The sequence below is a fragment of the Pseudocercospora fijiensis genome, assembly GCF_000340215.1.
Source record: "Pseudocercospora fijiensis CIRAD86 unplaced genomic scaffold MYCFIscaffold_10, whole genome shotgun sequence".
Lineage (NCBI taxonomy): Eukaryota > Fungi > Ascomycota > Dothideomycetes > Mycosphaerellales > Mycosphaerellaceae > Pseudocercospora > Pseudocercospora fijiensis.
Genome location: NW_006921541.1, coordinates 794,761 through 821,649, shown reverse-complemented (window position 1 = coordinate 821,649; position 26,889 = coordinate 794,761). Strand labels below are relative to the sequence as shown.

At 44.5% G+C, this 26,889-nt stretch overlaps 6 protein-coding genes and 1 non-coding gene across 7 annotated transcripts; 2 read left to right on the top strand and 5 right to left on the bottom strand.

The window, feature by feature from the left end:
• Nucleotides 1–10,657: 10,657 nt before the first annotated feature.
• MYCFIDRAFT_44917 (uncharacterized protein) lies at nucleotides 10,658–12,929 on the top strand (the record flags this gene model as incomplete). The annotated part of the gene is made up of 3 exons (XM_007933081.1): nucleotides 10,658–11,730; nucleotides 11,784–11,976; nucleotides 12,030–12,929. Coding segments are annotated over 3 exons (2,166 nt in total), but the record flags the coding sequence as incomplete, so codon positions are not given.
• Nucleotides 12,930–12,977: 48 nt separating this feature from the next.
• Nucleotides 12,978–13,590, bottom strand: MYCFIDRAFT_179155 (uncharacterized protein; the record flags this gene model as incomplete). Its single annotated transcript, XM_007933263.1, has 5 exons — nucleotides 12,978–13,060; nucleotides 13,102–13,118; nucleotides 13,163–13,304; nucleotides 13,335–13,415; nucleotides 13,458–13,590. The coding sequence occupies 5 exons, from the start codon at nucleotides 13,588–13,590 to the stop codon at nucleotides 12,978–12,980; spliced, it is 456 nt and encodes a 151-aa protein (XP_007931454.1).
• Nucleotides 13,591–13,959: 369 nt separating this feature from the next.
• Nucleotides 13,960–16,024, bottom strand: MYCFIDRAFT_44924 (uncharacterized protein; the record flags this gene model as incomplete). Its single annotated transcript, XM_007933083.1, has 8 exons — nucleotides 13,960–14,341; nucleotides 14,412–14,557; nucleotides 14,622–14,879; nucleotides 14,940–15,150; nucleotides 15,207–15,322; nucleotides 15,519–15,667; nucleotides 15,702–15,837; nucleotides 15,890–16,024. 8 exons carry the CDS (start codon nucleotides 16,022–16,024, stop codon nucleotides 13,960–13,962), a joined length of 1,533 nt encoding a protein of 510 aa, XP_007931274.1.
• A 1,021-nt stretch (nucleotides 16,025–17,045) lies between these two features.
• MYCFIDRAFT_157723 (uncharacterized protein) lies at nucleotides 17,046–18,817 on the bottom strand (the record flags this gene model as incomplete). The annotated part of the gene is made up of 4 exons (XM_007933262.1): nucleotides 17,046–17,953; nucleotides 18,023–18,286; nucleotides 18,337–18,610; nucleotides 18,673–18,817. The coding sequence occupies 4 exons, from the start codon at nucleotides 18,815–18,817 to the stop codon at nucleotides 17,170–17,172; spliced, it is 1,467 nt and encodes a 488-aa protein (XP_007931453.1). The 3' UTR covers nucleotides 17,046–17,169.
• A 460-nt stretch (nucleotides 18,818–19,277) lies between these two features.
• On the bottom strand, nucleotides 19,278–19,377 carry MYCFIDRAFT_t71. Its single transcript has one exon. It is a non-coding gene; the product is annotated as a tRNA-Ser (tRNA).
• A 579-nt stretch (nucleotides 19,378–19,956) lies between these two features.
• MYCFIDRAFT_212528 (uncharacterized protein) lies at nucleotides 19,957–21,284 on the bottom strand. Its single transcript, XM_007933261.1, has one exon. The coding sequence runs from the start codon at nucleotides 21,131–21,133 to the stop codon at nucleotides 20,387–20,389; it is 747 nt and encodes a 248-aa protein (XP_007931452.1). The 5' UTR covers nucleotides 21,134–21,284; the 3' UTR covers nucleotides 19,957–20,386.
• Nucleotides 21,161–21,584, top strand: MYCFIDRAFT_179149 (uncharacterized protein; the record flags this gene model as incomplete). The annotated part of the gene is made up of 5 exons (XM_007933260.1): nucleotides 21,161–21,192; nucleotides 21,218–21,309; nucleotides 21,343–21,358; nucleotides 21,389–21,509; nucleotides 21,552–21,584. 5 exons carry the CDS (start codon nucleotides 21,161–21,163, stop codon nucleotides 21,582–21,584), a joined length of 294 nt encoding a protein of 97 aa, XP_007931451.1.
• Between the last annotated feature and the right edge of the window lie 5,305 nt (nucleotides 21,585–26,889).

Here is a 26,889-nt window from a genome sequence, read left to right as displayed (position 1 = left end):
CCTTAATATACTCCTTTAACTATATAACGCTATAATTGTACGAGCTACTACGAGCTTAGAATTTAAAGCGGTTCTAGAAGTCCGTTACGCCGAACTTCTTAGCGATTAATTGTATAATAAAAGCGTGCCGACGATAGAAGTAATAGGCGGCAATAGCTAGATATTCGCGTACATTGTCTCGGCTAGTCTTAACCCGCGTATGTTTATTGCTATCGGAGGGAGGGTTAGGTATATAACGCTATAAGCTCTACTAGTAATTGTCGGCGGCACTATACGTAAGAAACAGACGTAGGTATCCGATAGCTTTAATATAATTCTCTAACTTATTAATCTTGCCGACCTAATATACTCGAGTGCCGCGGAGGCTACTACCGTATCGAACAATATTCGCTAGGAGGCGACGTAATTCTTCGTTATTAGTAGTAAGCGCTGCTTTGAGATCTTTAATAGTAATTTCTTCGTATTCTAGGTTCTATTGCATTACGTAATCTGCCTTCTTACGTAATTGCTTTCTTATTAGCGTATTAAGGCCGATATAACGGAACCGAGGATAGTTAGCAAAGCGGTAGCAGCGTAGTCCTATACTATCGTCCTACTTGATTATATGCTCTAGATAGTTATCGTAGGCGATACCGCGCTAACGGGCATCTATATAGTCGGCCTAGCCCTATAGATAGAGGGTTAGGAATGCCCGTAATATTAAGCGCTCGGTCTTATTAAACTTATTAAGCGGGACTTAGTCGAATAGCGGAAGGGTAAGCTAAGTTTAGGTAGTAGGCTCTTCCTTATCGTTACTAGTAGTATCTATCTATATACGATCTATACGGCGTTGTCGTTGCTTAGCTACTCGCTATTAGATATCTAGATCTCGCTAGCGTCGCTAGTTATCCTACTAGTTAAGTAGCTCTTTAATCTGCTCTCGCTAACCTTATAGAATATATGCCTACGGAAGTGCTAACTCTTCTAGATAATCGGCGAAGTTATCTTCCTCTTCCTTTGTACTAGGCTTACCGTTTAACGATAGACTAGGCTATAAAGCATCGGGAGGAGGTAGTAGAAGCTAGTCCTCTTCGTATTCCTTAATATATATGCGATAGAGTACTAAGTCTCCCTCCTAACTGTCTAGAAGTTGTAATAGGCGTTCCTTATCGATCGTTATACCTAAATAGTCCGGTAAGTTTATAGTAAGGTGCTTAAGCTAGATCTTTATAGCCTAACGGCGAACCTTGAAGTCGCGAACAAAGATACGCTTAGTAACCTTATCTCCTTAGGCAGGACGAAGCACTACTGTCTTAACGTACTCTAGAACTAAGGGCAACTCCTTCTAAACTTTACCTATATCCCGCAAGAAGTTAACTATATTATTCTTATAGCGCTACTAAGCTCCCTTAATAAGCCGCATTTCGATATAGACGTAAACACGGGCAATAAGGATCTGTTCTATTATCGTAAGTTTAGGTAAATCGTTGCCCGTAAGTAGATTAGTAGGCTATAGACCTAGATCTATATAGTTGCCGCGCGATATTAGATCGGGCGATATATAAGGCTTGTTCTTATCTCGAGTCTTACGGCAGCGTCGGTATAGACTAAATATAAGCGACTCTAGATCGGTATCGAGATCTATATTAAACTAGCGCTCCTTATATCCTCTACCCTAGTAACTATTGCCTTTATCGTAGAGGTTCTCGTTCTAGCAATATTCTATCTTCTCGTTGTCTAGGCTCTCGAAGAATTCGTTTACTAAGCGTATATCGCTATTATCGAGGGCCGGCTTAGCGTTAAGATTATTAGTAGTAGGATCTTGTGTATCGTTAGTATTGCGAGCAAAGGCGGCTTCTTCTATATCCTTAAGAAAGTAGCGCTTATACTCCTATTTAACTTAAGTCTACTAGGCACGGTCGACTAGATTAGGGCGACGGGCTAGTAGACGGCCTATCCGATACTCCTCCTCCTATCGAGCCTTTATTATCTTATAGTAACTACGGTAGTATGTCTCGAGTTCTTCTTCCGGCTGTTTAGGATTAGTATTAGTAAGGAAATCGAAACGCTAGCTCTCGTACTTGTTCTTAATATACTACTTATATATAGTAAGATCGTCTAGGTCGTAGGTATTAGCGTAGTACTAATAGGTACTACACTTACGCGAAGGCAGCCTAGGCACTCGATATAGGCGAGTAATATAGCGAGGAACTTCGCAAACGTCGTAGAAGAAGAATATACAATCGTTAGGCTATCCTCTATCGTCTAGATTATTATATCTAGTAATGCTACTACTTAGGAGTAGATCGCTTCTAAGAGTATTAGCATTTATAGGAAAGTCCTCTTTAGTATACTCCTTCTACGTACGCTCTATAGCTCTAGTAAGAAGAGTATCGATACTTAGTGTTTGCGATACTTTCTTACTAGTACGTCGGCGTAGATAGTAGAAGCGGGAGATGCCTTCTTAGATTATACGTACCTAGGTAGTTGCAGGATTATCGCTACTATAATAACTACGAGGACGACGACCTATAGTACTAGAAGTAGAAGATTGTAGAGGCTACGAAGGCCGAAGAGGCGGTAGTATCGAGGATTAGTATAGGTCTTATAGTAGCTTCTTAGTCGGATCTCCTATACGCGGCGGCTCTTTAATACGGCGAGGGGCAAGAACAATATTGCTTCCTATAGAAGGAGACGTCGGCTAGAGGGAAGGTGCCGGTAGGAGTAAAGACGTAGAAGATAACTTAATAGTAATAGATGCGCTCTAAGGCTATTATAAAGCAGGTCGACCGCTGCCTACTCGCTTAACTCCTCGCTTAGAAGGAGTCTATTAAATGTTATTATTAATATTAGCAACCTTCCGCTTCTACTTAGACGTAGAAGAAGCAAGACGACACTTATTATATATACGGAGTGTGCGTTAACCCTTAATAAAACAGCGAATCTTCTTCTTCTTCTTATAGGCACCTAAGCAGATCTGCTAGTAGATACTATTAGTACCGCTATAATCCTCGTATTCGCTATCTAAGTCTTTACTAGCGTTAGGTCGATTAGCTAGCGTATCCTTCTTCGGAGGTCCGCTAGGTAGATCTCCGCTAGGCGCACTAGTAGCTACTTGTCCGTACTACTAACTAAATTGCTAGCTAACTTATACTATATATAAGTATATCGGCGTGTTCTACTAGATAATCCCCTAGATCTCGGCTATTAAATTAATGTAACGGCGGGTCTTAGTAGTATATAGGGCAGGCTTAATAGCCTTCGTAGTATACTACTTAAGATATATAAGTAGGATATACTTAGTAGTATTATAAGCCTCCGTATTATATTCTACTATCGCGTCGTCTATCTACTTCTCGAGGTCGCGAATTATAGGCATAACTTCTTTCTTAAATAGTCGCTCGAGTCGGCGCCTAGTTATATAGCAAGCATTGCGGCGGTAGACTAGTACTTAGTCGCGAAAGGTATATAGATCGGCGCTATACTTAGTATTCTTAATGTTTAAAGAGAGCGTATAGGAGGTACTCGAGGCGTCGCAAATAGCGAGCTTCGACTGCACCGCTATCTTACTATTGTTCTTTAGTTATCGTATAGATCGCTACTAATATCTAATCTAATCGAGATATGTTCGGTAGGGAAGGCGATAGAGAGCCTAAGAATCGGAAGTCGTAATACGAAGAAGCGGAAGTCGCGAAGGAGGTTTCTATTTATATATAGTCCTACCGAAGGGAAAGACTATACCCGAATAGGAATAGGAGACGGCTTCTTATATATAACGGAATTTACGAGAAGCTAGTATAGACTATAAAGAATATAACTTTATTTATAAAGCATTCTCTACTAACCGTTTCTACCTTATACGTACCTTTATAAGCGCTAGCGCTTAGAGGGAGGGGGATAGTCGTTCCTCCTAAACCCCCTCCCTTACCGCGCGGAGTACTCCTTCTACTAACGTTGTCGCTTAGAGGCTAGGGGGATAGTCGTCGCAAGCTCCTCCTAAACCCCCCCGAGCCTTACCGCTTTAGTACCTATATCGCTTTGTTAACGTTATCGCTTAGAGGCTAGGGGGATAGTCGTCGTAAGCTCCTTCTAAACCCCCTAGAGCCTTACCGCTTTAGTACCTATATCGCTTTGTTAACGTTAGCGCTTAGAGTAGAGGGGAATAGTTGTCGTAAGCTCCTCCTAAACCCCCTATGCCTACTATACGGAGTGCTCCTACCTTTACTAATGTTAGCGCTTAGAGGGAGGGGAATAGTCGTTCCTCCTAAACCCCTATCCCTTACCGCGCGGAGTACTGCTATTATAGTGTCTAGGTTCTTGTCTAGCTATTTAGTATAAAGCTTAATATCGTCTAGGTAGTCTTTCGTATATAAGAGGTTCGAGTAGGCTTTGCTTTATGCTTACTCCTAATATGCCTAAGGCCGCCGTCGTTATCGTATTAATTACTTTTATTAGCGTAGTTTGCCGGAGATATACTTAATCGACTTAACTCGGTCGACTTCGAATTCGGTCTAGATCTAATATTAGCTAATTAATCGATCGAATAGATTAGGTCGGAGGCTGCTAACTTATTAATTATAATAATGTCCCTTCTAGTCGCTAAATTAAACCCTTAACTAGCTTCTTGTCTAAACCTTACCTCGCTGCCTGCCTTTTACGCTTCTAACTGCGCTATTATAACGCTAGCGACAGTAAAGGGATATATTGTAGTAAGAACTGCGAAGCCTCGTCTAATTACAAGGAGCGCTTTGTCTACTATAATAGACAGAGTATAGAAGTATTGCAGCACTGCTTCCGCTCTAAGTGTTTAAGGTTCGAGTTCTTTACGTCTACTCTAGAATAAACAGACCTAGCCCCCTCTTCTTCTTAGACGTACGTAGATTATATAATCTATCTAAACTAAGCTAGGGTGCCGAGTCGTAATTTTAGCAGGTTTCTTAAACCGCCGTAAGCCGCGCTAGCCGGGTCGTAGTAGCCTTCTATAGCGAGGTTTCTTCGGAAGTCTTATAGTTTCGTCGCTATTAATAACTAGGTTTGGTAGCCTCTAATTGTCTAAAACTCAGTTCGTCTGGTTTTAATAGATACACTCCGGTATAAAGAGAGTAAGCGTAGTAGGTATATTTACTTAGTTAACTTATAATATGTCTCGAAGGGCTAGGTATAACAAAATTTAACCGCTATAAAGCCCCGGCCGATTCGCTCTATATTTTTTTTGCTCTAGCATTGTCCTTTTAACCTGCTAATCTCTGTACGTATCTCTTTCTATTTTGCATAACGTTTATATTGCGTACCTAAGGTATAGCTCTTTCTGTTTTGTATACCGTTTACGTTACCGGTTAATAGTCGCGTTCTGCGTTCTTCGGTCGTTGTATCGTACGCGACTAATCTTATCGTATATACGGAATTGCGGACTCGTTTACGGACTCGTTATTATCGTATATACGCGTATACGGAAGGGGCGCTTTCGTACTATTATTAACGTATAATGTCCTTTATTGTTGTTAGAAGATAATGTAAATAGCACGTGCTTAGAGCCTAAGGCTAATACTTCTTTTTAATTTCTACTAATAAGAAGGCCGGGTTAACTTTGTATATACGTATCTTTAGATTAAACCCCCGGCGAACACATACTATATAGTGCCTTCTATATGCCTTCCGCTACGTAGAAGGTACACTACTCTAGATACCTAAAGGCAAGTCTAATTGTTATTCCGCTCGCCTAATATTTCTAGACCTCCGTTTCCGTATCCTCGTCGCAAGCTCCTCGAATGCTCTAACTACGGCCTAGAAATATCCGGCTTCGCTCGGATTAGAGGGATTTCGCCGTACCTTTGTTGCCGCTCTAGGTACCGCTCTAGGTGCCGCTCTAGCTCCTAATTATAGCCGCTATGTCTCGAATAAGCCTAGTATTCCGTCTCTTTCCGCTTCGTATAGATATCGTATTTCCGAGCGCGTAGCGCGTATATAGTATAGGCAAAATAGCAGTCGTTAAGGTAGTAAGGTCGCGCTTGCTAGCAATCGTCGTTATATTAATCGCTTAGGTGTATACGAAGCGTAGAGACCGTAGTTTCCGCTCGCGGCCGACAATTCCGTATATAAGGAAGGTATAGAGTCTAGACGATTATATCGATATAAAGGTAGAAGATAAATATAGGTATATCGCCGTTTTTAGAGATTGTTGTTATTGTTATTAATAGTTAGTATGTATTTTAGAAGGTTAGAAGGTTAGATAGGCCTCACTGCCGCTACGCTTAGCTAATTACCGCGGTAATAGGTTTAGTAAGGCAGAGATTCGCTTCCTAGCTATTATATTGCGAATCGACACTATATAATAGTCTAATCGTTACGTCTGCGAGCCGGAGCTAGTATTCTATATTATATATCGGCGGCTATCGTATCCGTGTCGCTAGAAGGACCTTACTAACTATTTTAGCCGACTAAAGTGCTTTCTATCGACAATCTTCTCGGATACGATACTCTATATCGAGGAGCAATTCGGAAGCCTTGTCCGGTAGCACCTACGATTAAGACGATATTACATTATAAGGGGCTTTGCACGCAGTATTAAAAGAGCTAGATATCTAGGTAATTTTTGGGGTTTTATTAATAGCACATTCCGTAGTACTACGAGGCCTCTTCGGTCTACCTATAACTAACGAATCTACTATACGGGGCATAAGAAGAAGCATAGCTATAAATTCTAAGGCATTATTACCCCCGACGGTATACTATCGTCTCTTATCGGCCTATTCGAAGGCAGATCTAATAACTAGTCTATCTAGCAAGAATCCCTAGTTCCCGAGCGAATACGCCGTCTTATAGAAAACCGGACAATGCTCTATCTCTATAGCGATCTAGTATACTATTGTACTTATAGTATTATCTGTCTATAGCCTAGCAAGCCTCTGCCGCTATTAAAACAAGCATTTAATACTCGTATATTAAGGGCAAGAATAGAGATAGAATACGCCTTTAGAAAGACCTTGCAGTTATAGGGATATCTAGGCCTTACTAAGCAACAATACATTAGCAACTAGCCTGTCTCGTCTTATTATCTAACGGCTACTTTGCTTACAAACGTATACACCTGCCTACGAGGTAGCAATTAGTGTAATACGCGCTTTAAGACAAGACCTCCCTCTACTACGGAATATCTCTATCTATACGGCAATGCACCTATTCTAGACAAGCCTGTCTATCTACAGCGAATATATATACGAAAGCGAAGACATAGGCGGGCAGTTGACATTTAGTAATAGTCGAGAAGGTTCTATATAGGAGGTCCGCGGACCTCCGTAGTTATCTTAGCCGAAATGTATATATATACTAAGCTATAACCTTTAGCACTACATTTTACTATAACGCAATACTAACACCTATATATTACTATATAAGCGCTTCATCGTATATATCGTAGCTATAATATATTTTTTACGCGACTTTATATAACTAAAATTAACTATTTTATAGCTATATAGTAGAAGCGACAAACATGCTATTTTATTAGCCCTTAAACTGCGACAGATCTACTATCGGATCGAATAGATCTACGCCCGCTGCTATATACTCCTATAGCTCTGCTTTACTATAAGTACTTCTAATTAATTGTTTATAAGTTAGGTCGACCTCTATATTCTTAGCAACTGCCGGAGTGCTTTCCTTTACTAAATTTGCCTAGTTAGAGCCCTGTTCCTACTTGCTAGCTATATTCTTTAAGAGCGACAGAATAGTATCATTCTAGGCCTTAAGCGTACTAATATCGCTCTTTAGCCTCTTTAGCTCGCGCTTACTCTTATCGTTTACTTTACTACTATTTAACGACCGTACTAACGCCGCTATACTAGCTTCTATTATCGGAGGTTCTTTAGCTAACTCCCGCCTTGTCTTGCGCTTCTTAGAGGCCTTCCTATCGACTAGCCGTAGCGTTACTAAAGAACGAGAAGCTAGCGTTGCTAAAGAACGAGAAGCCGCTAGAGTCTATAAATTATAGACTGCCTCTTTATCGAAGTCGGCCTCCGAATAGACTGTTTCTAGTAGATCAATCTTATTCCGCTCCGCTTCCTCGTCTATCTTATCTTCTTCTTTATTAATATAAGTATTAGACTTACTACTACTACTAGACTCGGGGTCTAGTAAGGGCGCTTTCTTCTTCCCTTTATCCTTCCGGCTTTTAGTAAGGTTTAGTCTTACTTGCTAAGCATTAATAGCCTTATCTTCCTTCTTCTTAGCGGCCTTCGCCTTGTCTTTAGCTAACTATTACTTCTTAGCAATCGCCGCCTTTATCTTACTAAGCCGATTAGTGTATTCGTTGTTAAATTTAGTGCCGGAGTCTATATAGGTGCCGCCTTGCTTAGGGTCGCGCTATTAGTTATAGACCTTTAGTATTGCCTTAAATACCTTCTTTAAGCTTCCGTAAGTAAATCCGGTCTCTTTTGCGAATACTAGGCTAATAGTATCCTATATTTTAGGCTAACTAAGTATTATTATATGCTTAAATACTACCTTACTAAGTACGACCTTCTAATAGTTAGTAAGGCTAGAAGAGCCTATAGGCTAACTCGCTTATAGCGCCTCTTTATCGACTATACTAATAGCCGCTTAATCGGCTTCTAATTAAGCCGCTAACCTCGCCTTCCTTCGAGCGGATTTACTCGCCTTACGGTTAAGCGGCTATAGCGTATTTAGTAGAGGCATCTTACCTTATAGGGTAGTAAGATACTAAGTAATAGGTTAAGGTATTGTTATCTATCGCTTAGTCGACTAAGCGACTAGTTTACTACGCTTATTATAGATAAGCTAGCTAGGAGGTCTATAGAAACGGTCGAAATCGATACTATTACTAGGCGGCTAAATAGCGCTCGGCGGTTATAGAATCGGTATAGGGGTTAGAGACTAGGAAATAGGCGTAGAGGCGACCGACGAGAGCCTTAAGAAGCTATTCTCGTAAGACATAATTGCTAGTAATTAATATACTAATTTATTTTATAGCGATAGTCGATACGATATATAGAAGGCTAGAAGCCCGAGGTTAGTACCTACGGCTAATTCTACTACGCTAAGCTATATTTACTTACTTAGCGACCTAATCTAGCACTAGAGCGGCCGCTCTAGCGCTAGAGCGGCAGCTAAAGGTAACACGTATACGCGCACTATTTACTTCCTTATTAGGCCGCACTAGGCTATATTAGGGGCTAGAGCGGTACCTAGAGCGGCATTAGAAGGTGCGGCGAAATCCCTCTATTATGTCTTAACGATACTAGAGCAAGCAGGGTAGTTGTGTAGGCCTTCGTAGCTTCGCTATATACCTACTCCCCGTATTCGGGGTTTCGTTAGTTACACTTTACCCCGCGGTCGCGGGGATTTAAACTATATATAAAATCGCACTTTCTTAGTAGGCTATACGTAAATCTCGATATAATCGTATATTCTAGTCCTATTCGGATATCTAGGTAGGTGTAGTAAGGAACCGCGAGTCTAAATATTATATATATAGCCTTATCCGAGTATATAGTAGCTATAGACCTTACTACCGCTGTTTTCTTATATAATCCTTAGTAGGCGCGTCTACCTTATTCTAAGGCGCGTACCGCGCAATAGAGGCTAAATCGGGCTATCGGCTAAGAAGGTTAGTATTCGCGCACTCTATAAGGCCGAGAAGAGAGGTCCTATAGTCGCAATTTAGTTACTAATATACTAGAAATCTACTATTTCTTGTCTCTTATTCTACTTATGTTTAGTCTCCTATTATATATGCTCTACAACATTGCTGTCGTCGAGTTTTACGTGTGGCCTACTAAGAAAGTGCGATTTTACGTATAGTTTAAATCCCCGAGCGCGGGCGAGGGGTAAAGTGGGCTGACGCAACCCCGGATACCGCAAAAGCAGAATCCCGCAGAGCTCACGTGACTCAAACCAGGAAAACATAGCCCCAAGCGAATGAATAAACATGGTCGGTAACTTAGACGGGCTGACCGGCACTCTACCCACACAGACATGGCATGATGCTGCTCAGTGCCCTCCAACCCAAGCTCGTAGGGCCCATGATTGCAATGCAACGCTATGTGGGCGCACGACTCATTCTGCGCGGTCGTTTGACTTGCCTTCTGCGCTACAAATAAATGTCATCGATGCCCATCCAAACTTCCAAGCTCGGCCTGCTTGGATTGGACCTGGGCAAGCGGTAGAATAGTTCTAGAACTAGAATATCGTCGGCGTCGGCGTCGGCGTCGGCAGCATGCGGTTCACACTCGTCTGCACAGCGTTCATCGCAACGATAACGGCAACGGCAACGGCATCGCCACACTGGCCGGACAACGACCCGCCCAAAGATGCCTCGTACTGGGAAGAAAGATGGCCCGACCTGCCAAACGTCTACACTCCCGCACTGCCCAGTCTGCCCACCAAACTAGGCGCACATCCTCCCGAGTTGCCAACAGCGACAACGACGAGTACGGCCACAGCAGCATCCAACGCGACATCGACGGGACCAATCACGACCTCGGCGACTCCCACAAAGACGTAAGCAGCTTCCCGATTGCTATATAGAACGAGTGCATCTGCGGTTCGTGAGCTGAACTTCCTTGACAGTGCCCCTTGTGACAATGCTTGTTGCAGCATTCGTGATATCGCATTGTCATCCAGCAATGCGGGCTCTTCATTGCCTACCGCCACCCCAACAGTGCCAGCCGCGCTCGCATACGAGTGCATCACAAGTGTCAAGTATAACCAGTCCGCAGCAGTCGCGTTCTTGGATTCTCTTCGCCCGTATCTTGAATGGCAATCGACCATCCAGTGGCTGAAGGATCCGCCGCAAGAATATGCACAGAAGATCCAACCTCCTTACGACTTCTGGTCCGAGTTCAACCGAATCTATGCGAAAGCAAGCGGCCAAAGCTACGACACGTATGCGAATGAACATGAATTCGGATTTGACCTATACCGCGCTTTTCAAAAAAGTCATGACGGCCATTTCTACATTCTGCCAGACAGCGTAGGATACATCTTCTCCTTTTTCAGAACGACCCCATTGGTCTCTGTATCCGACGATGGCGAAACGGTGCCTCAGATCTATGTCTTCTCAGACGTGCTGGAATGCACCGCGGGAAATGCTTCCTACACCCCTAGCCCCATCACACACATCGACGGACGAGATAGCCAGGACTTCTTGCTGGAGTGGTCACAGTACGGTAGCCTTCAAGACCGGGATGCGCTGTGGAATAATATGTTCTACTTGCTACAAGCCGTCTCCCTCGGCAGCAAAGGCACCGGCTTGGGCACGTTTGCAGGTGGTGGTCGAGGCCGTTGGATTTATCCTGGACCAACAACGACCCTCAAGTTCAAAAATGGAACCGAAATCGTGAACCAGAACTTTGCGCGTGTGTTACAAGAGTTCAACAATATCACATCACCCGCAGACGTGTACAGTAACTTCTTCGCGGTCAAGGAAGGGGATGTCCAGAACGCCTACCAGCTCGCAGCACCAGCCCCATCCACCACTGAATCTCCAACAAGTACTACTTCGGCCACCAGCTCCACATCAACTACAGCAGCCGCCACTCCCGTTGCAGCACCAGGCTATCCCAAGCCAGTGGTGAGGCAGCAGAAAAATGCCAACGGCGGCTACTACATTGAGGAAGAAGATTACAAGGATGTCGCCGTTCTGAGCGTGGCTTCCTTCGTCAGTGCGATCACAGACGAGAAGCCGTTCCAATCCATCAATACCTACTTCCTCGAGAAAGCTGCGAATGGTAAGTGCTACGTCTCAACATCAACATCCCGTTTGTACGCTGATGACTTCCAGACAGCAAAACCAAGCTGATTATCGATGTTTCCGCAAATGGCGGTGGAACGGTGCTGCAAGCCTACGATCTGTTCAAGCAGCTCTTTCCCGCTCTCCTGCCATATGGTGCGAACCGCTTCAGAGCGCATGAAGCACTCGATTTCGTTGGACAGGAAGTCAGCCATTTCTCGGATCTCATCGGTAATCGAAGCGAGCTTGTATGCCCCGAACAGCTATGAGTCCTTACATTCCCATGCTGACTCCCGCGCAGAGCAATCAAACGATAAAGGATCTACAGTCCACGGTTTTCGACTATCACACCGATGCCGATGTGAATTACACTGCCTTCACATCTTGGCCTGATAAATACAGTCCACTCAAGCTCGGTCCTGCGCAAGACACATTCACCGGCCTAATCCGTTGGAACATGAGTGATGTGCTCACAGTCGAGAGTTCTGGCGGCATTGTCGTTAGTGGCTATCTGAATCGCACTAATATCACCAAACAGCACTTTGAAGCCGAGAACATCGTCATCCTGACTGACGGCTATTGTGCCTCGACATGCACCATCTTCAGCGAGCTAATGAGGCAGCAAGCCGGAGTCAGAACAATCAATTTGGGAGGACGGCCAAACAAAGATATCACGCAAGCGATTGGAGGTGTCAAAGGTACCAACAACTTCGAATACGACTACGTCCTGGAAGCAGCAGTCGTAGTTCCGTTCATGTACAAGTACATTCATTCCGAGGAATTCTACAACAACAGCGTTCTCGCCAAATACAATACCCTTCCCATGTTCCGCGCGCTTGGTCCCGGCATCAATGTGAGAGATGGCTATCGGCAGAACGACACTTCGAACATCCCACTTCAGTTCCAGTACGAACCAGCAGATTGTAGAATCTACTACACTCCGGCCATGGCTGTGGATCAAACTGCTGTCTGGAAGACGGTGGCCGATACAGCTTGGCGCGGTGCTGATCATTGTATCGCTGGAAGCATGAAGAAGGCTCCCGCATATGGTGGTAATCCGCCGAAGAGAGATCTGAGGAAGCGGCAGCAGCATCAGGTCAGGAGCGACCTAGATATCAATGAGCATCACCTGGCACTGCGGGAAGTCTGGACCGATCGGTTTGGTGATACTCATGGTGGCAGTGGCTTCATGCGGCCCTAGATCTGGTGTCGTGCAGCCCCCCCGGCTTCGATCCTCAGGTCATTCTTTTCAGATATTGATATCTGATGCATCCACAATCACTTCTGTAGCGGGAAACCCCGGCATTGTGGTTGGCATGTACTTAGATTTCCCTGCCACCACCACGCATCATCATCGACATACATAGCGACACAGCAGCTCATACAACACCTCAATAGAACATGTAGAGGCAATAATGTAGCTCTTCTGCACACTTATCATTGTAATCCTTCCATCTACGTACACAGACTCCTCGCAGCATCCCGAACAATGGGGCATACCAAAGACGGTTCCCTGCATATACACGACCTACCCAGCCCTCCCAAGCCATCCATTGCCATCTTGGATCATCGTACACTCCATTTCAAGCCCCCGTCTCAACATCACTGGACTCGATTCTGATTGATTCCTCACTTCTTGTCCCGACTACGATCATCCCATCGAAAGTGCCAGTAAGATACCAAAACTCTGCAAGGCAGCACTATTCTACTAATCAAAGTGGGTAGGTACCTGGGTGCTGTGTCCGTCTCTTGAAACTCAAGCTACTGACAACGCCACTAGAATTCGAAGCACCGACCATCGCTGTAGCCCTCCGACCGCTTCCTCGATTCAGTAGTAATTCTCTGATTGTAATCACAGTCATAATTTTAGCAATTACAACCACAATCATTGTAATTGTGAGTAGTTTTGTGAATTATAGGAATCAACGATCAACAACCATGTTCCTAACTGTGGTCCCTGTATTTCTATAGGAGACCGCAATCAAAGCATTCCCGATCGTGATCCAATGCAGGAGCGTTGGGATAGATTTCTTGAAGTTGCCCGAATCCTGTTGCAAAGTTCTATGTATCTATTGAGCAATGACATGACAAGCCTGTTGCATCCCCCCTTGCTGGGTGGAAAGCTTGATTGTCGTCTCGCTCATCCGATAAATTCTTACTTACGCGAAAGCAAGCATATACCTCTAGATGTTCCCACAACCAGTCCCTTTTACCAAGCGCATGTCCCCAATCTAAAGAGTATACAAAAACCCCGGCCTCCGATCCCCAGCAACCAAAATCTGTTCCGCAGTCAATCCATCCAGCAAATAATCTCTCTTGCCCGCTCTACGCTTCTGATTCTCAATCGCAAGCATAGTCCGAATGAAAACAGTCCCACCAAAAAGACAAAAAACCATATACGCCAATACAACACCATGACCAGACCAGTAACGCGGCTTTTCGGATTTGAGGTAGATGTTGGAAGACACGATGCCATTTAAATTTCCCCAGCCAACGACGACGCCTAGGAGGACTCCGCGTTTGTAGCCGCCTTCGACGTTGTTCGCTGCCCAGCATAGGTTGTTGGGAATGGTTGGGTAGATGCCCATGGCGCCTAGGAATGTGCCTGTGTATCTTTGCAAGATGTTAGCTTTGCTTAAACTTTGATCTTGATGTTGGGGGGGCTTCTTCGTAGTAGTCGTACTGGATTTGAGGGTTATTGCTGGTTAGGAGCATAATGAAACCGACGATGCCGATGCTTGAGATTATCATGTTGCATATGCCACGTTGTCGTGTTCGATCGGCGATGTAGCCGATCGCCACAGTGAGTGCTGCAGCAACTGCATAAGGCTGGAGAGAGAATCTGTCTGTCAGCGGCGTTGCGGGACTCAACTTCGGGGCTTTGAAAACCTACAGGTACGGTCATGAGCTGTGCGTGAGTTCCTTTGTGGCCCATGGCAGCGACGATAGTAGGCAGAAATAAACTAAAGGCATAGAGCGGCATGAAATTTCCCATTTCCGTGACGCAAAACGCCCAGCATTTCCAATCTTTGAGGGCAGCCTTTACATGTCGCTTATCGTATTCGTCGGCAGTATTCGAAAGATTGTCTTTGGTCAATCTGTAGCGTAATCGAAGCTTCTCTTCTGGCGTAAGAAATCGAGCAGTCTCGGGCTGGGGTAGTAGTCCTGTCAGTAGCATTCCGATCAATCACATGTGATGGTCTGTGCGTACCCAATTGTGACACATCCACCAGCAGAAAGCTCCAATAATCATAGTTGCAAGTCCCTCAATGATGAAGATCCATGCCCATCCAGCCTTGCCGCCCAGTCCGTCCATATTGGCAATGGCAGCGGCGAGGAGCCCACCGAAGGATCCGGCCAGTGCGGCATTAGCGAAGAAAATTGACAGGCGAAAGCCAAGTTCGTCTCGCTTATACCAGCATCTGCACGAGTCGCTTTAGCATATGTTGGTGGCAATGAAGCTCTTCGTGCCACTCACGATAGATAGTAGTTCACTCCCGGGAAGAGTCCAGCTTCGGTGATCCCGAGGAAGAATCGTGCTGCTAGTAAGCCACTGAAGTTGTGTACAAGACCCATGCACATCATGCAGAGTCCCTATCGAACGATTAGCCCCACTGAACGAATGAAATTTCAGCATATCGAATGTTGCGAAGCACAGCTTCGATAGACGACAACAGATAAAGACGGCATATCCGACACAACAGCCTTTTCTCGGTCTCTGTCTTCCGAGCTTCTCCTGACTTTATCCACGGATACCAAGTCTTTAGAACAAAGGAAAGGCTCGACTGACCCAAGTCAAAGTGACAATCGTGAAGAATACTCTCGGTGAAATCCTCTTCATAACCAGATTCGTGAACGGCTCGGCGCCTGCATACGAGATGAAGAAGATGGTGAGGGCAAGGTTATAATCGTGACCTGCGTTTCGTTCAGTGAATGCACCTCTGACTGATTCCCCGATTATTCTTCCACGCACCGTGCATATCGAGGTCCTCTTCCATCCCGGCCAGGCGCGCATTGCCGATATTCGTTCGATCGAGGAAGCATAGGAGATAGACCAAGCACAGCCACGGTATGAGCCAGAGATCAACCTTTCGCATCAGTTTTCTGTCCTGTGACGCAGTGAGCATGAGATGAATTCAATTCTTGTTCATGGTATTTTACCAAGGCGTTCCTCTGCGCTTCGCTCTTCCCAACATCAGGGTCGGTCTCATCGAGAGAGGTGTGCCCGAGACTGGTGCTGGAAGAATCATTGACGAGTGCTTTCTCGGAGATCTCGCCCGTCTCGAGGTCAGCCATTGCAAAGGACGTGGAAAAGCGCTGTGTGCTCTCATGCAGTGAAATGGAGGGGTGTTTTGTAAATTTCAAAGATCAGTTGCTCTCAGCTCAGCTCGAAGCCGCAATTCATGAGATGTTCTAAGAATTCCAGCCGTCTGGTTGACAAAGGCGGCCAGGATAGCAATCCATGTCTGGGGCCGTCTGCAGTGCAACGGTGCATGTGCGCGTGCTGGCAAGCCCTCAAGCACCATTGCCAGTCAATTCTGCACCATGAGCCGGGGCTTCGAGAATGCACTCGCTACTTTCCGGAGCGGCAAGACAGTTCAGAATCTGGGCTTTCTCGCTTGATAGGATCTGAGCTTTTCTTTGGTAGCTTATCTTGAGCTTGAGCAGCGTTCTTGATCTCGCCCTCGAGGTGCTGCACGAGCGTGCAAGCCTTGGGTCGTACAGCATGTTCGGCGTCCAGGCCAGAACAGCAGCTCTGCATTGAATGCGGTACAGCTCCGAGATACATGGCTTTCAGCCTCGCCTTTGTCCTACCTCAGCTTGCAGAGCTCTCCCTCAGCTGGATGATCTCCAGCAGCGTGCAGATATTTGACAATGTCGGCTCGAAGCCTCTTCGGGCCATGTGCCACGAGACGAGCGGCGTATACATTGCTAATGGGGTTCTCTCCGGATGAGCATCTTGAAGCGGGAGTGGTGGTGTGGCACTGTATTGCGGCCATGAAATGGCGAGCCATTTATAGCGCCCCAAGCTCTGCAGTCTAAAGCACGCCGGACACCGTAGCAGATGAGGTCGACATCGAATTTCGTCTGGAGCTGGGTAGCGCGGATCGGTACATGTGCCATCGTGCTCGACGATCACTGCGCGCTTTCAAGTCAGTCCGGGACAATTTGCTCGAAAAGGTTATTGCGCTTGTCACTCGGGCGGTCAGCTATGGTGGGAGAAGTCGGGGTTCTCATGAAGTAGTCATTGTTGAAGCTTCCGACCGCCCATCCACCTCGATCAGTCTTGGACATATGGCTCAAGGTCTTGGCAAGTATGATAAGAAAGCATGTATTTTCGACTTGCCTGCAGTCTATCGCCAATTTGAGCCTTTCAAGTACCGTTTTGTGTCGTGGACATTGCCTCGTGTATTCGTAATCATCATCATCATCATCATCGATCATTCGCTATCTTTCGACAATCTTGCGTCCTCACTCAAAGTAGACTCTTCATCTTCACGGTCACTCAATCGGAATTGCTCGGCCATTTGGAGGTCATCGTCTGCAGGCTTCTCATGCTGATGCAACTCGATGTGGACGAACAGCACCCACAAACCGACATCGTAACTCAGCCTGAACGCACCACCTGCAACGAATGCCACCCAGAAGCGGTCGCTACCAGCCAAGAATCCAGTGACCATGGGGCCGGTCGTTGCAGCCAAAGTTCGAAGCATAGATGTGATGCCCATGACAGCTGTTCGCTCTTCAGGCTTTACGATCGCTGCAATGAGAGCTGTTCGTGGAGCTTGGTCCATGTTGTTCAGGCCCGATCTGACGCAGAGCAGGATGACTGTCATCCAAAACACGTTCGGCCACGGGAAGAGCAAGACTGCGGCTGAAGAAGGGATGTGCGTGAACACCATGGTGTTGACCAAGCCAATCTTCCTCGCCAGCGGTCCTGCAAAGACCCCGCCAATTGCTTGAAGGAAGTAGCTTACCGAGATGGCATCACCTAACGTACTCTTCTTGGGATGAAACTTGGTATCCATGTAGTAAGTGGTCAAAGAGTACGGCACCATGCCATCTGCCAGTGAGTCGAGTGCCAACAGAGCCCACAGCTTCCAGACGACGGACAACGTCGAGCCTGAGATGTGTCCAGTCCATGAAGTGAGGCGGGTTGTCAGGGCTTTGAACTGTGATGATGGTTCGACCGGGGCAGTAGGGTTTGCTGAAGGTTCGGCAGGGCTATGATTGTCGGGATGCTCGGTGAGCTCGAACGAAAATTCACGCTCTTCCTGCGCCACGTGTTCATACTTCTTCTCGTCTTGGAGAGCGTCGGCTTCGCAGTCTTTGGACAAGCAGAAGACAATCATCGCATTCACGATACCCATCACAGCGTATACCCAGAAGAGCGAGTGGTAGGCGTCTTTAATCGTCCAGCCATCTCTGTTCTGGAGATAGTCGATGATTCTGCCCGATGCTTCGCTGCCGACTGATGAGCCCCAAGCAGAGAATGTGACGTACCACGCAAGAACATCTGATCGAGTAGACGGCGTGGTGAGTTGAGAGATAATGGATCTGACGTTGTCAGCCCATGCAGCCGTGCGAAGCGTTCCGCTGCGACTCACTCTTCTATCGATCGAAAGGGACCAAAGTCTCCACCAGTCGCACTCACCACTCCCACGATGGCAGCGAAGAGAAGAATCCAGAAGTTTTCGAAGATGGCAAAGCAGAGCCCAGTCAATACCATCAGAAAGCTTCCGCCAAGTAAGATTTTCCGTCGGCCGAAGCGATCCGCGATGAGCGTCAAGGAGGTTCCCAGAAAGACATCTCCAAGAAGAGTCAAGGTCATGAACAGTCCGATTCGAGCGTCGGAAAAGCCAAGTTCCGAGAAGAATAGTGCTGTACCAGGTCAGCCTCGATGTTGAAAGATATCTCGCGCCCAAACGCCGCCCAAGACTCACCCAGGACCAAAGCATTCGTGCCATAAGCAAACATGCGGAGAGAGCGCGCCGCTATCATGAGCCAAGCGTTGCGGCCAGTCTTCTGAATCGAGTCGATGCCGAATTCATGATAGAACCAGAGCAAAGGACGTGCAAGCACGGCCATTCGATTTCAATCTTCACGACTGCACCAAGGCAGGAGTATGTGATGTGAAGGGCCAAAATAGCGGTATGGAGTCGTCTTTGGCAGTAGTGCCATCATCAGCTGAATCACAGTCGCCGGCGCTTGCGATGTCGGCGTTGCCTCCAAATTGTTCATAGCTACATTGCTTATATTCATTCCATCGACAACAGCATCAAGCCGTCAAAAGATCCGTCTCAAAATCACTCCACATATACCGTCAGTCATCAAGCAATCCATGCCCTTGTCCTGTGGCTCTTGGATGTATATATAATAGGCAGTCATTACAATTGGATTCGAAGCAGCAAGTGAACAAGGAACTCACTTCGAACCTACACGCCCGTGAGTGATATCAAATCATTTGACATGTCGATACCATAATGGTCATGGAATTGGCAAAACAAAAAGCTTCGAACCACCATCACGGAAAGCTCGTTGGATCGCTCGCTGCGGACAGGATTCGAACCTGCGCGCCCGAAGGCATCAGATGTCTCGATGCGTGGGAGCATTCAAGTCTGACTCGTTAACCACTCCGACTGAGCGGCCGTTAGCACGAGCACGAAGAAGGTAGACGACGGTCACACATACCACCACAGCTTATTGCGTATTTCGTATCACGGTGGGATTAACGTCCACATATGTAATTTCAAACTCCAAATCTCATGCTGCAGCCATCAAGGGGTGAACCGGTGGAGCTTCGAGCTTGCCCGCCGAGCTGAGTCAGCAGCAGCATCTCTACCATGTTGAAGACACTACGTTTGCTTCACCATCGCGATGGATCAGCTTCATCACAGTGTCGTGGCACATTCAAAAAATGTCCCTCCACCTGATTCACCCATACATGGGCAACAGGGCGGTGGTGGTGACCATCGTCATTATTGTCGCAGGGTGCGGCTTGTTGAAGACCGTTGTTCCCGAGATCTCGGCCCGAGGATTCGAGATCTTCTTGGGGTATTCCTGGTCGATGACGAGAGGTGATTATGAAAGCTTTTTTCTTTCTTCTGACGAACGTCAGATTGTGTTCCATGTTTGATGATGAGGCGGAAATCAGTGGTCAAATTCAAATGGGAGAAGAGAGGTTACGGTCGTCAATCGAAAAGGCGACAGAATGATACAGAGAACTTGTACGAGTTGAGAGTCTTTATTTTCTTCTTCGAGCTACTATGATTTTGGGCATCTTCAAGAGGAGAACAGTCCTCCGCAATTTGTGTCGTCGCCGCAAGCAATTATGGGTATCATTCCAAGAGCTCCAATTGGGGCTGCTTCGTGAAAACATTCCAACGCCATTTTCATGTCGAGGACCCGTCGACTTTGGTCAGTCAACTCCAGGCCCATGTATACTCATCCTTATCGTCATTATACCATGAGGCACTCCTCGCTATCGTATGTCATGTAATGATATCTCCAACTCCGTATATGCCAAGGTCCGATGTCGCAAAGCTCGCTGTGATAAAGGTCCGAATTCCATTTTCCGAATGGGGAATGAATGCAGCTCCCCGAGCGCATTCGCTCTCGCCAGGCTGACTCTACTGACCGCCTGAGTGATCGGCGGTGTCAAGCTGCAACTTCCTGCTGCGATCGCTGGTCGAGCTTCGAACACACTGATTGAGGTGCCGCCGGTTCCGTGCTCACTCGTGCGACTGCGCGTGTGACGCGCTCCTTTGCGTTCGCCTGGTCAGATGGCAGTTCCCACATGCGATCGAAAGATGGAGCGTCTGTTTTGCCATGACAGGCACATTTGCGGACTGCTTCGTACTCGGTTGCCAGAAGCTCATTTCCGTGGCCCTTGATCGTCCGTTGTAATTCATCTTGGGTCGGCTGTTCGGGTGATCTGGGCTCCTCCTCATCGTCTGAGTAGTCTTCGTCGTCGGATTCCAGCTCCGGCGGCTCTGTAGGAGAGGGCTCTGCATGTGAAGCAGGTTTCGCTGCAGCTGATGGGAATCGCTCCAGCGAAAGGCCATCATCTGCTTCATCGTCCAAGTCCACATCATCTTCATCATCCGAATCCGTGTCGTAATCGTATTGCTGAGGTGGTGGAGGCGGTGACGTTCGTCCGAGTTGGCCGGTCGATGGTTTATGTTGGAGTCGGTGATCTACATGGCCAGTTCCCTTGAATGCGACGGAGCTTGTCCGGTTGCTCTTGGAAATATGGTGCTCGATCTCGACAATGCGTAATCGCAAAGACTCGTAGTGCATGAGATGGCCAACAACGAAGCGCAGATTGCGGTCTGGCCTGCTGGCTGCTATCTGGAGTCGACATTGTGCCGTGTGGGCCAGTGTGTAAGCTTCTTTCAAAGACATTGTGTTGTGGGATTTGCTTGGAGGAAGATGTTTTGCAAAGAAATGATTCCAGGTGTGGTGTGATCGATAGCGAGCACAGACCAGGGCCTCCGATTTTACGGCAGAATGGGTACACCGCCGGGCGAAATGCCAGTGGCAGAAATTTCTGCCGACGTCGTGTTCTGTTGCGCAAGCAGGTGTATATACAAGGCGCGTCGGCGTTTATTGAGTTCGAATGTTCTTGCCGTGTTCGAGCTCGGTTTGTAATCAGCCGAGTCAGTCTTCAGAGCTGCTTGAGTCACACATGGCGCTGTGTAAGCAAAGGCAGAAAGTACACAAGTACTGCCTCAGCCGCGACGCCATTTTCGCATTTTCCGCATGCAAAATGGACTCGTCGGTGCTTGCGGCGCGCATTCTTTTAATGTTGTGGTTCAGTCAGGTGATATGCTGGTTAGCTGATACCATTAGCTGACCTATGCTAAGAGGAAGGATACACAATAGGTATATTAACTGCAGTTTCTATAGCAGGCTCCTAATTCTTCTTTATATAGTTATATAGTTGTCAATCCGATAATTAGTTGTATCCCTAGTACGATTTATAATAGGTTATAAGCCCGGCGTATACGCTTACCTATCTAGTTTAACTATAAAAGAACTGTTTCTAGAGTTTACTAAACAGAGCTAGCTATCTGGACCTATTAGGTACCTAGTTAAGAGCTCTAGTTCGGACTAAAACCTAGCAAGTGTCCCTTATAAGCCCTACCTAGTACTATACTAAAAGGCAGCTAGGAACGATAGACACTAATTAGATAAAGATAGCAAAGGAGAATTAGGTTCTTAGGAAGGGGATCAACTTCTAAGACTAGAAGCTTATATTCTAGGCGGCCCTTCTAGAAAAGGACCTAGTTAGTATAGTATTCTATAGACTTAACTAGGCTAATAAAATAAAACTACCTCTAAAAAGCATGTTTATAGGGGACTTAGCCGATTAGCAGTATAGAGATATGTTTAGGGACTAGAAGAAGAAAGATATCTAAGCCCTAGGTATACTTATTGCTAGACTCGACCCTGCCCTTAGACTAGACTTCGGTAATACACCTAAGTTAGCTAAGGATATATACGACTATATTAAGGCTCTATATAAGCCTATTATAACCGTAGACATATTTAATACTATCAAACTCATTAGGCATATTAGGATGCCCCTTACTAATCCGAACACCTAGTAGTACTACGAATCTTTTTAGTAGTAGTTTAATAGATTCTAAATATCGATAGAACAATTTGCTAGCTTAGTTATAATAATAGAAGCGCCTATAAAGTTATTAGATATTAAGATGCTTAATATGCTTATTAGGATGCTGTTTATTTAGGGCCTTTCTAGTTACGAATAGCTTAGATCCTAGAAGCACAACAATAAGCCTAAAGCTAAGGACTCCTCCCTTAAAGCAATAATAACGTCCCTAAGGAGAGAAAAGCCTCCTAGATAGTTATCTAGCGGCTTAAAGCTTATTAGAGGGGCTATTAGCAATAATAACGACTAATACACTTAGTGCAAGCACAAATACACTAACGCTAAGTGCTATAAGCAATACCCTAATATAGCACTACCTAGTTAGGGAAAGAAAGATAAGAGCAAAGATAAAGACAAAGACAAAGGTAAGAAGGGTAAAGGCAAAGGAAAGGGCAAATCTAGTAGTACTATTAATAATAATAAAGATGAATTAGACTCCTCCTCTAACTCGGAAAATAAGGGAGACTATTAGCTAGACGGCCTTAGTAGGGGCCTAATTAGGGGAGCTATTGCAAAGCCGGGACTAGCTATAGCAAGCTCTAAGAACCTAATAGCTAATACAAAAGTTTGGGATATAGGTATATTACTATACATTATAGGGAACAAGAGCTAGTTTAGCGATCTTAAGCACCTAACTAAGCCTATTCAGTTCTCCTAAGTAGTAGGAAAATTAAGTGTATTACGATTAGGAACTGTTAACATCTTCCTAACCTATAAAGGAAAGAAAACCCTAATTACTCTAATAGACGTCCTCTACTCCCCGAACTCAGATTGCAACCTAATCTTAGCAGAGCGTCTTTAGAAGAAATGTAGTATTCACTTAGACAGACCTTTAGGTACTTTAATACTTAAAGGTAAGCTAATTAGAAAGGTTGAGGAAGTATAAGGAGTACTCGCCCTTAAAGATACTAGAGTCAAAATACTAGGCTTAGCTTTAAAACCAAACTTAGAATCGAGTTAGAAAGGGCAGCTATTAGCCCTAGCTATCGCTAGACTACGAGCGGATACATTAAGATAGCATTAGAGACTTAGCTACGTCGGCAATAAGATCCTAACAGCTACTAAGGAAGCTATTCTAGGCCTAGAAGAAGTTAATACATCTAAACTCGAGCACTATAAGACCTATAAGCTCTCGAGAGCTTAAAGAGTTATATTAAGAGAACATAGAACCAGACTAGAAAAAGCCCTTAACGAAGTCTATATTAACCTTATTAGCGTACAACCATTTGATCTGTTTAGAAACAGGTACATCATAATCCTAACTAATACTAAAACTAGGCTTAGGTAGGGTCTATTACTTCGAAACAAAGACAAGGTAACAAGTAGTAATAAGCTAACTAACTGGATAACTAGAATTAAGAGGCAATATAACAAAATCCCTAAGATTATCTTTAGTAATAGCGGGGGAGAGTTTACTAACAACGATCTAGTACATTTTGTAGAGGAAGTTAGCATCAGATAGGATATATCTGCACTATATATACCGGAGCAGAATAGTATTGTAGAGTCGTTAAACAAGACGATTCTGCTTAAGGTAAGAGCAATAATAATTAACTCTAGCCTACTAATGCACTACTAGTGCTTTACAGTAATGCATTCGATTTACCTAACTAATAGACTAGTAAACTTAAGAACTAAGGAAGTTCCACTTAAGGCTTTCGAATCAGACTTAAATATCGGCAGCACAGACATTAACCTATCTAAGACGAGACGATTTAGCTGCAAGGCATTTAAATACCTCGAATCCGGGGTTAAACGACTTAACTCCTAGAAATTTGTACTAAGAGCTTTCGTTTACTAGTTTATTGGATTCTAAGAAAATTCATTAACAAACTATCTGCTTTAGAACCCGTACTAGAAGGATAGCGTATAGCAGCATAATATCAGATTCTCTCTATACGTTACCTTCAACGAGGACTTTGTCTATAAAGACAATTTTACTAAGCTTCTAAGTACCCTTTAAGCTTAGGGGGAGTATTTAAGACTAGCTGTCCCTTAGGAGACTATTTAGGTACTTAAAACCTAGTCTGACCTTTTATTTGAGTTAGGAATCCTAGCACTATTCCCTAGTAATAACTAAACACCTTAGCACTCTTTAGAACCTTAGGGGGAGCCATTTAGAGGTAGCATCCCTTAGCCTTAGTAGGCTTATAATCAGGAAGATTAGGAAGACTCCCTTACAGCTTAGAGGGAGCAAGGTATACTTAAGCAAGGAACACTACCTTAGCTAATACCTACAGCTAATAAGCCAATACTCCAAAATCACTAACTAGAACTACTAGCTACCTAGTAGGAAGCTGCTCCTAAGAAAAATCAGTATACTTAAGAAACAGATACTGCTAAACTAGAAGACACCCTAATCACTCCCTTCTAAGTCCCTAAGACTACTAGTAAGAGAAAGAGGGCTCTTAACCCACCTTAGCTAAACCCTCCTTAAGCCGAAGTACGACTTAGGTCTAGCAGAGCCGTAGCTAAGTATAACTATAGCAAGATTACTAAGATTGCTATAGCCGCTGCTATAAAAGATGCTTAGAAGCTAGCTAACCTAACAACCCTAGCTAAAGCCCTAAAAAGGCCTAACTAGGATAAATAGAGAAAAGCCGTTATAAAAGAGATAAGGTCTCTTAAAAAGTCTAGTACAATCGAGTAGATTCTAGCCGAATCCCTGCTAAAAGGCAGGACACCTCTAATAGGAAAATGGGTTTTCAAGATCAAATACCTACTAGACGGCTCTATTAATAAATACAAGGCAAGATAGACAGCTAGAGGCTTTATATAGAAGCAAGGTCTCGACTATATTAACACCTATACTCCTACACTAAGAGCAGCTACTACTAGACTTATCCTTAGGCTTTTAGTAAACAAAAACTAGAAGCGAAGACAGGTTGATATCGAGACTGCTTTCTTAAATCCCCCTCTAGACAAAGAGATTTTTATTAGATCCCTAAAAGGCGCGCACCTGTTTAAGAAGCACCCTCTAAAGTAGATTATCCGTATTAGAAAAGGATTGTATAGCCTTAAGTAGGCTGCTAATCTCTAGCACTATAATGCTTTAGACACTCTTCGTTAACTTAGCCTAAGTAGGACAAAGAGTAACTATTGCCTATAGCAAGGTAATAGTATTCTTATCCTCCTTTATATAGATAACTTCTAAATCTTTAGAACCTCTAAGGCAAAGATCGATGCTCTAATTAAAGGTCTTCGCAAGAAGTATACAATTAAGATTATTACGTCTAACCTATTTCTAGGCCTTTATCTAAAGGAAGACAAGGAGGGAAACCTTACTATCTCCTAGATACACTATACTAAAGAGAAGCTTTAGAAGTATAGCTTAGACTAGTACAAGCTAATAAAGCATCCACTTAAGAAGCTTTACGAGCCTCTTATAACCCCCTATAACCGTTAGGACTACTAGCTGTTTAATACCATAATTAGTGAAATGCAGTTTCTAGCTAACTAGACTAGACTAGACATTAGCTACGCCGTTAACTACCTTGCTAGGTTCCTTTAGAATCCCGGACCTAAGCATATTATAGCTGCTAAATATCTCTAGAGGTACATTGCTAGCACAGTTAATAAAGGACTTATCTTTAGAAAGAAGAAAACTTTGGAATTTCAGGCATACTCTAACGTAGACTTTGCTAGTAACCCTTCATTATCAAGATCAATATTAGGCGCCCTTATACTTCTTAACAATACTCTAATTATATAGAGATTATAGCTCTAGAAGGAAGTCGTGCTCTCTAGCACTAAAGCAGAGTATATTGCTCTAATAGAAGCATATAGAGAAATCTGCTAGCTCCGAAATTTGATAACTAAGCTTTAACTACTTACTAGGGAAGAAGTTAACAGGATTCATATCTAGGTAGACAACTAGTTAGCTATTTCCCTTATTAAGGACTATACTAATTCTAAGAGGTCGAGGCACGTTTCCCTTAGGAACTACTACTGCAGAGAACAGTATGCCTAAGGAAAGATTAGTGTCGAATTCGTTACTACTAACAAACAGCTAGCGGACTGTTTCACTAAGCCTAAATCTCTAAACAAAATTCTCTAATAATATAGCGTCTCTAGGACAAACTCCTAAGTTACTCCTTTAGAAAGAAAAATCTTATTTATAGGATTAGAAAACAAGCTTTATACACTTATTGAATTTCATTCTGATTTCTAGAAACAGCCTAGCTACACTATATAGTCTAAGCTGCAAAATTTCTTTTATAACAACATTAAGACTAAGTAGGAAGAAATACCCTAGCCCTTAAGAGTTAGAAACTCTCTAATACTATAAGGCTTTCACTAATCTAGACTACCTAGCCTATTTCAAAATCGAAAATATACATTACAGCTCTCTATCTACTAGATAAAACCGAATCTCCCTAATTAGCTACCTATCTCAGTATTACTATCTTCGTAATTAGAGAAACCCCTCTAAGGACTACTAGAATCGCGAGTCGAGCTAGGACTAGTAGACAACCTAGAACCT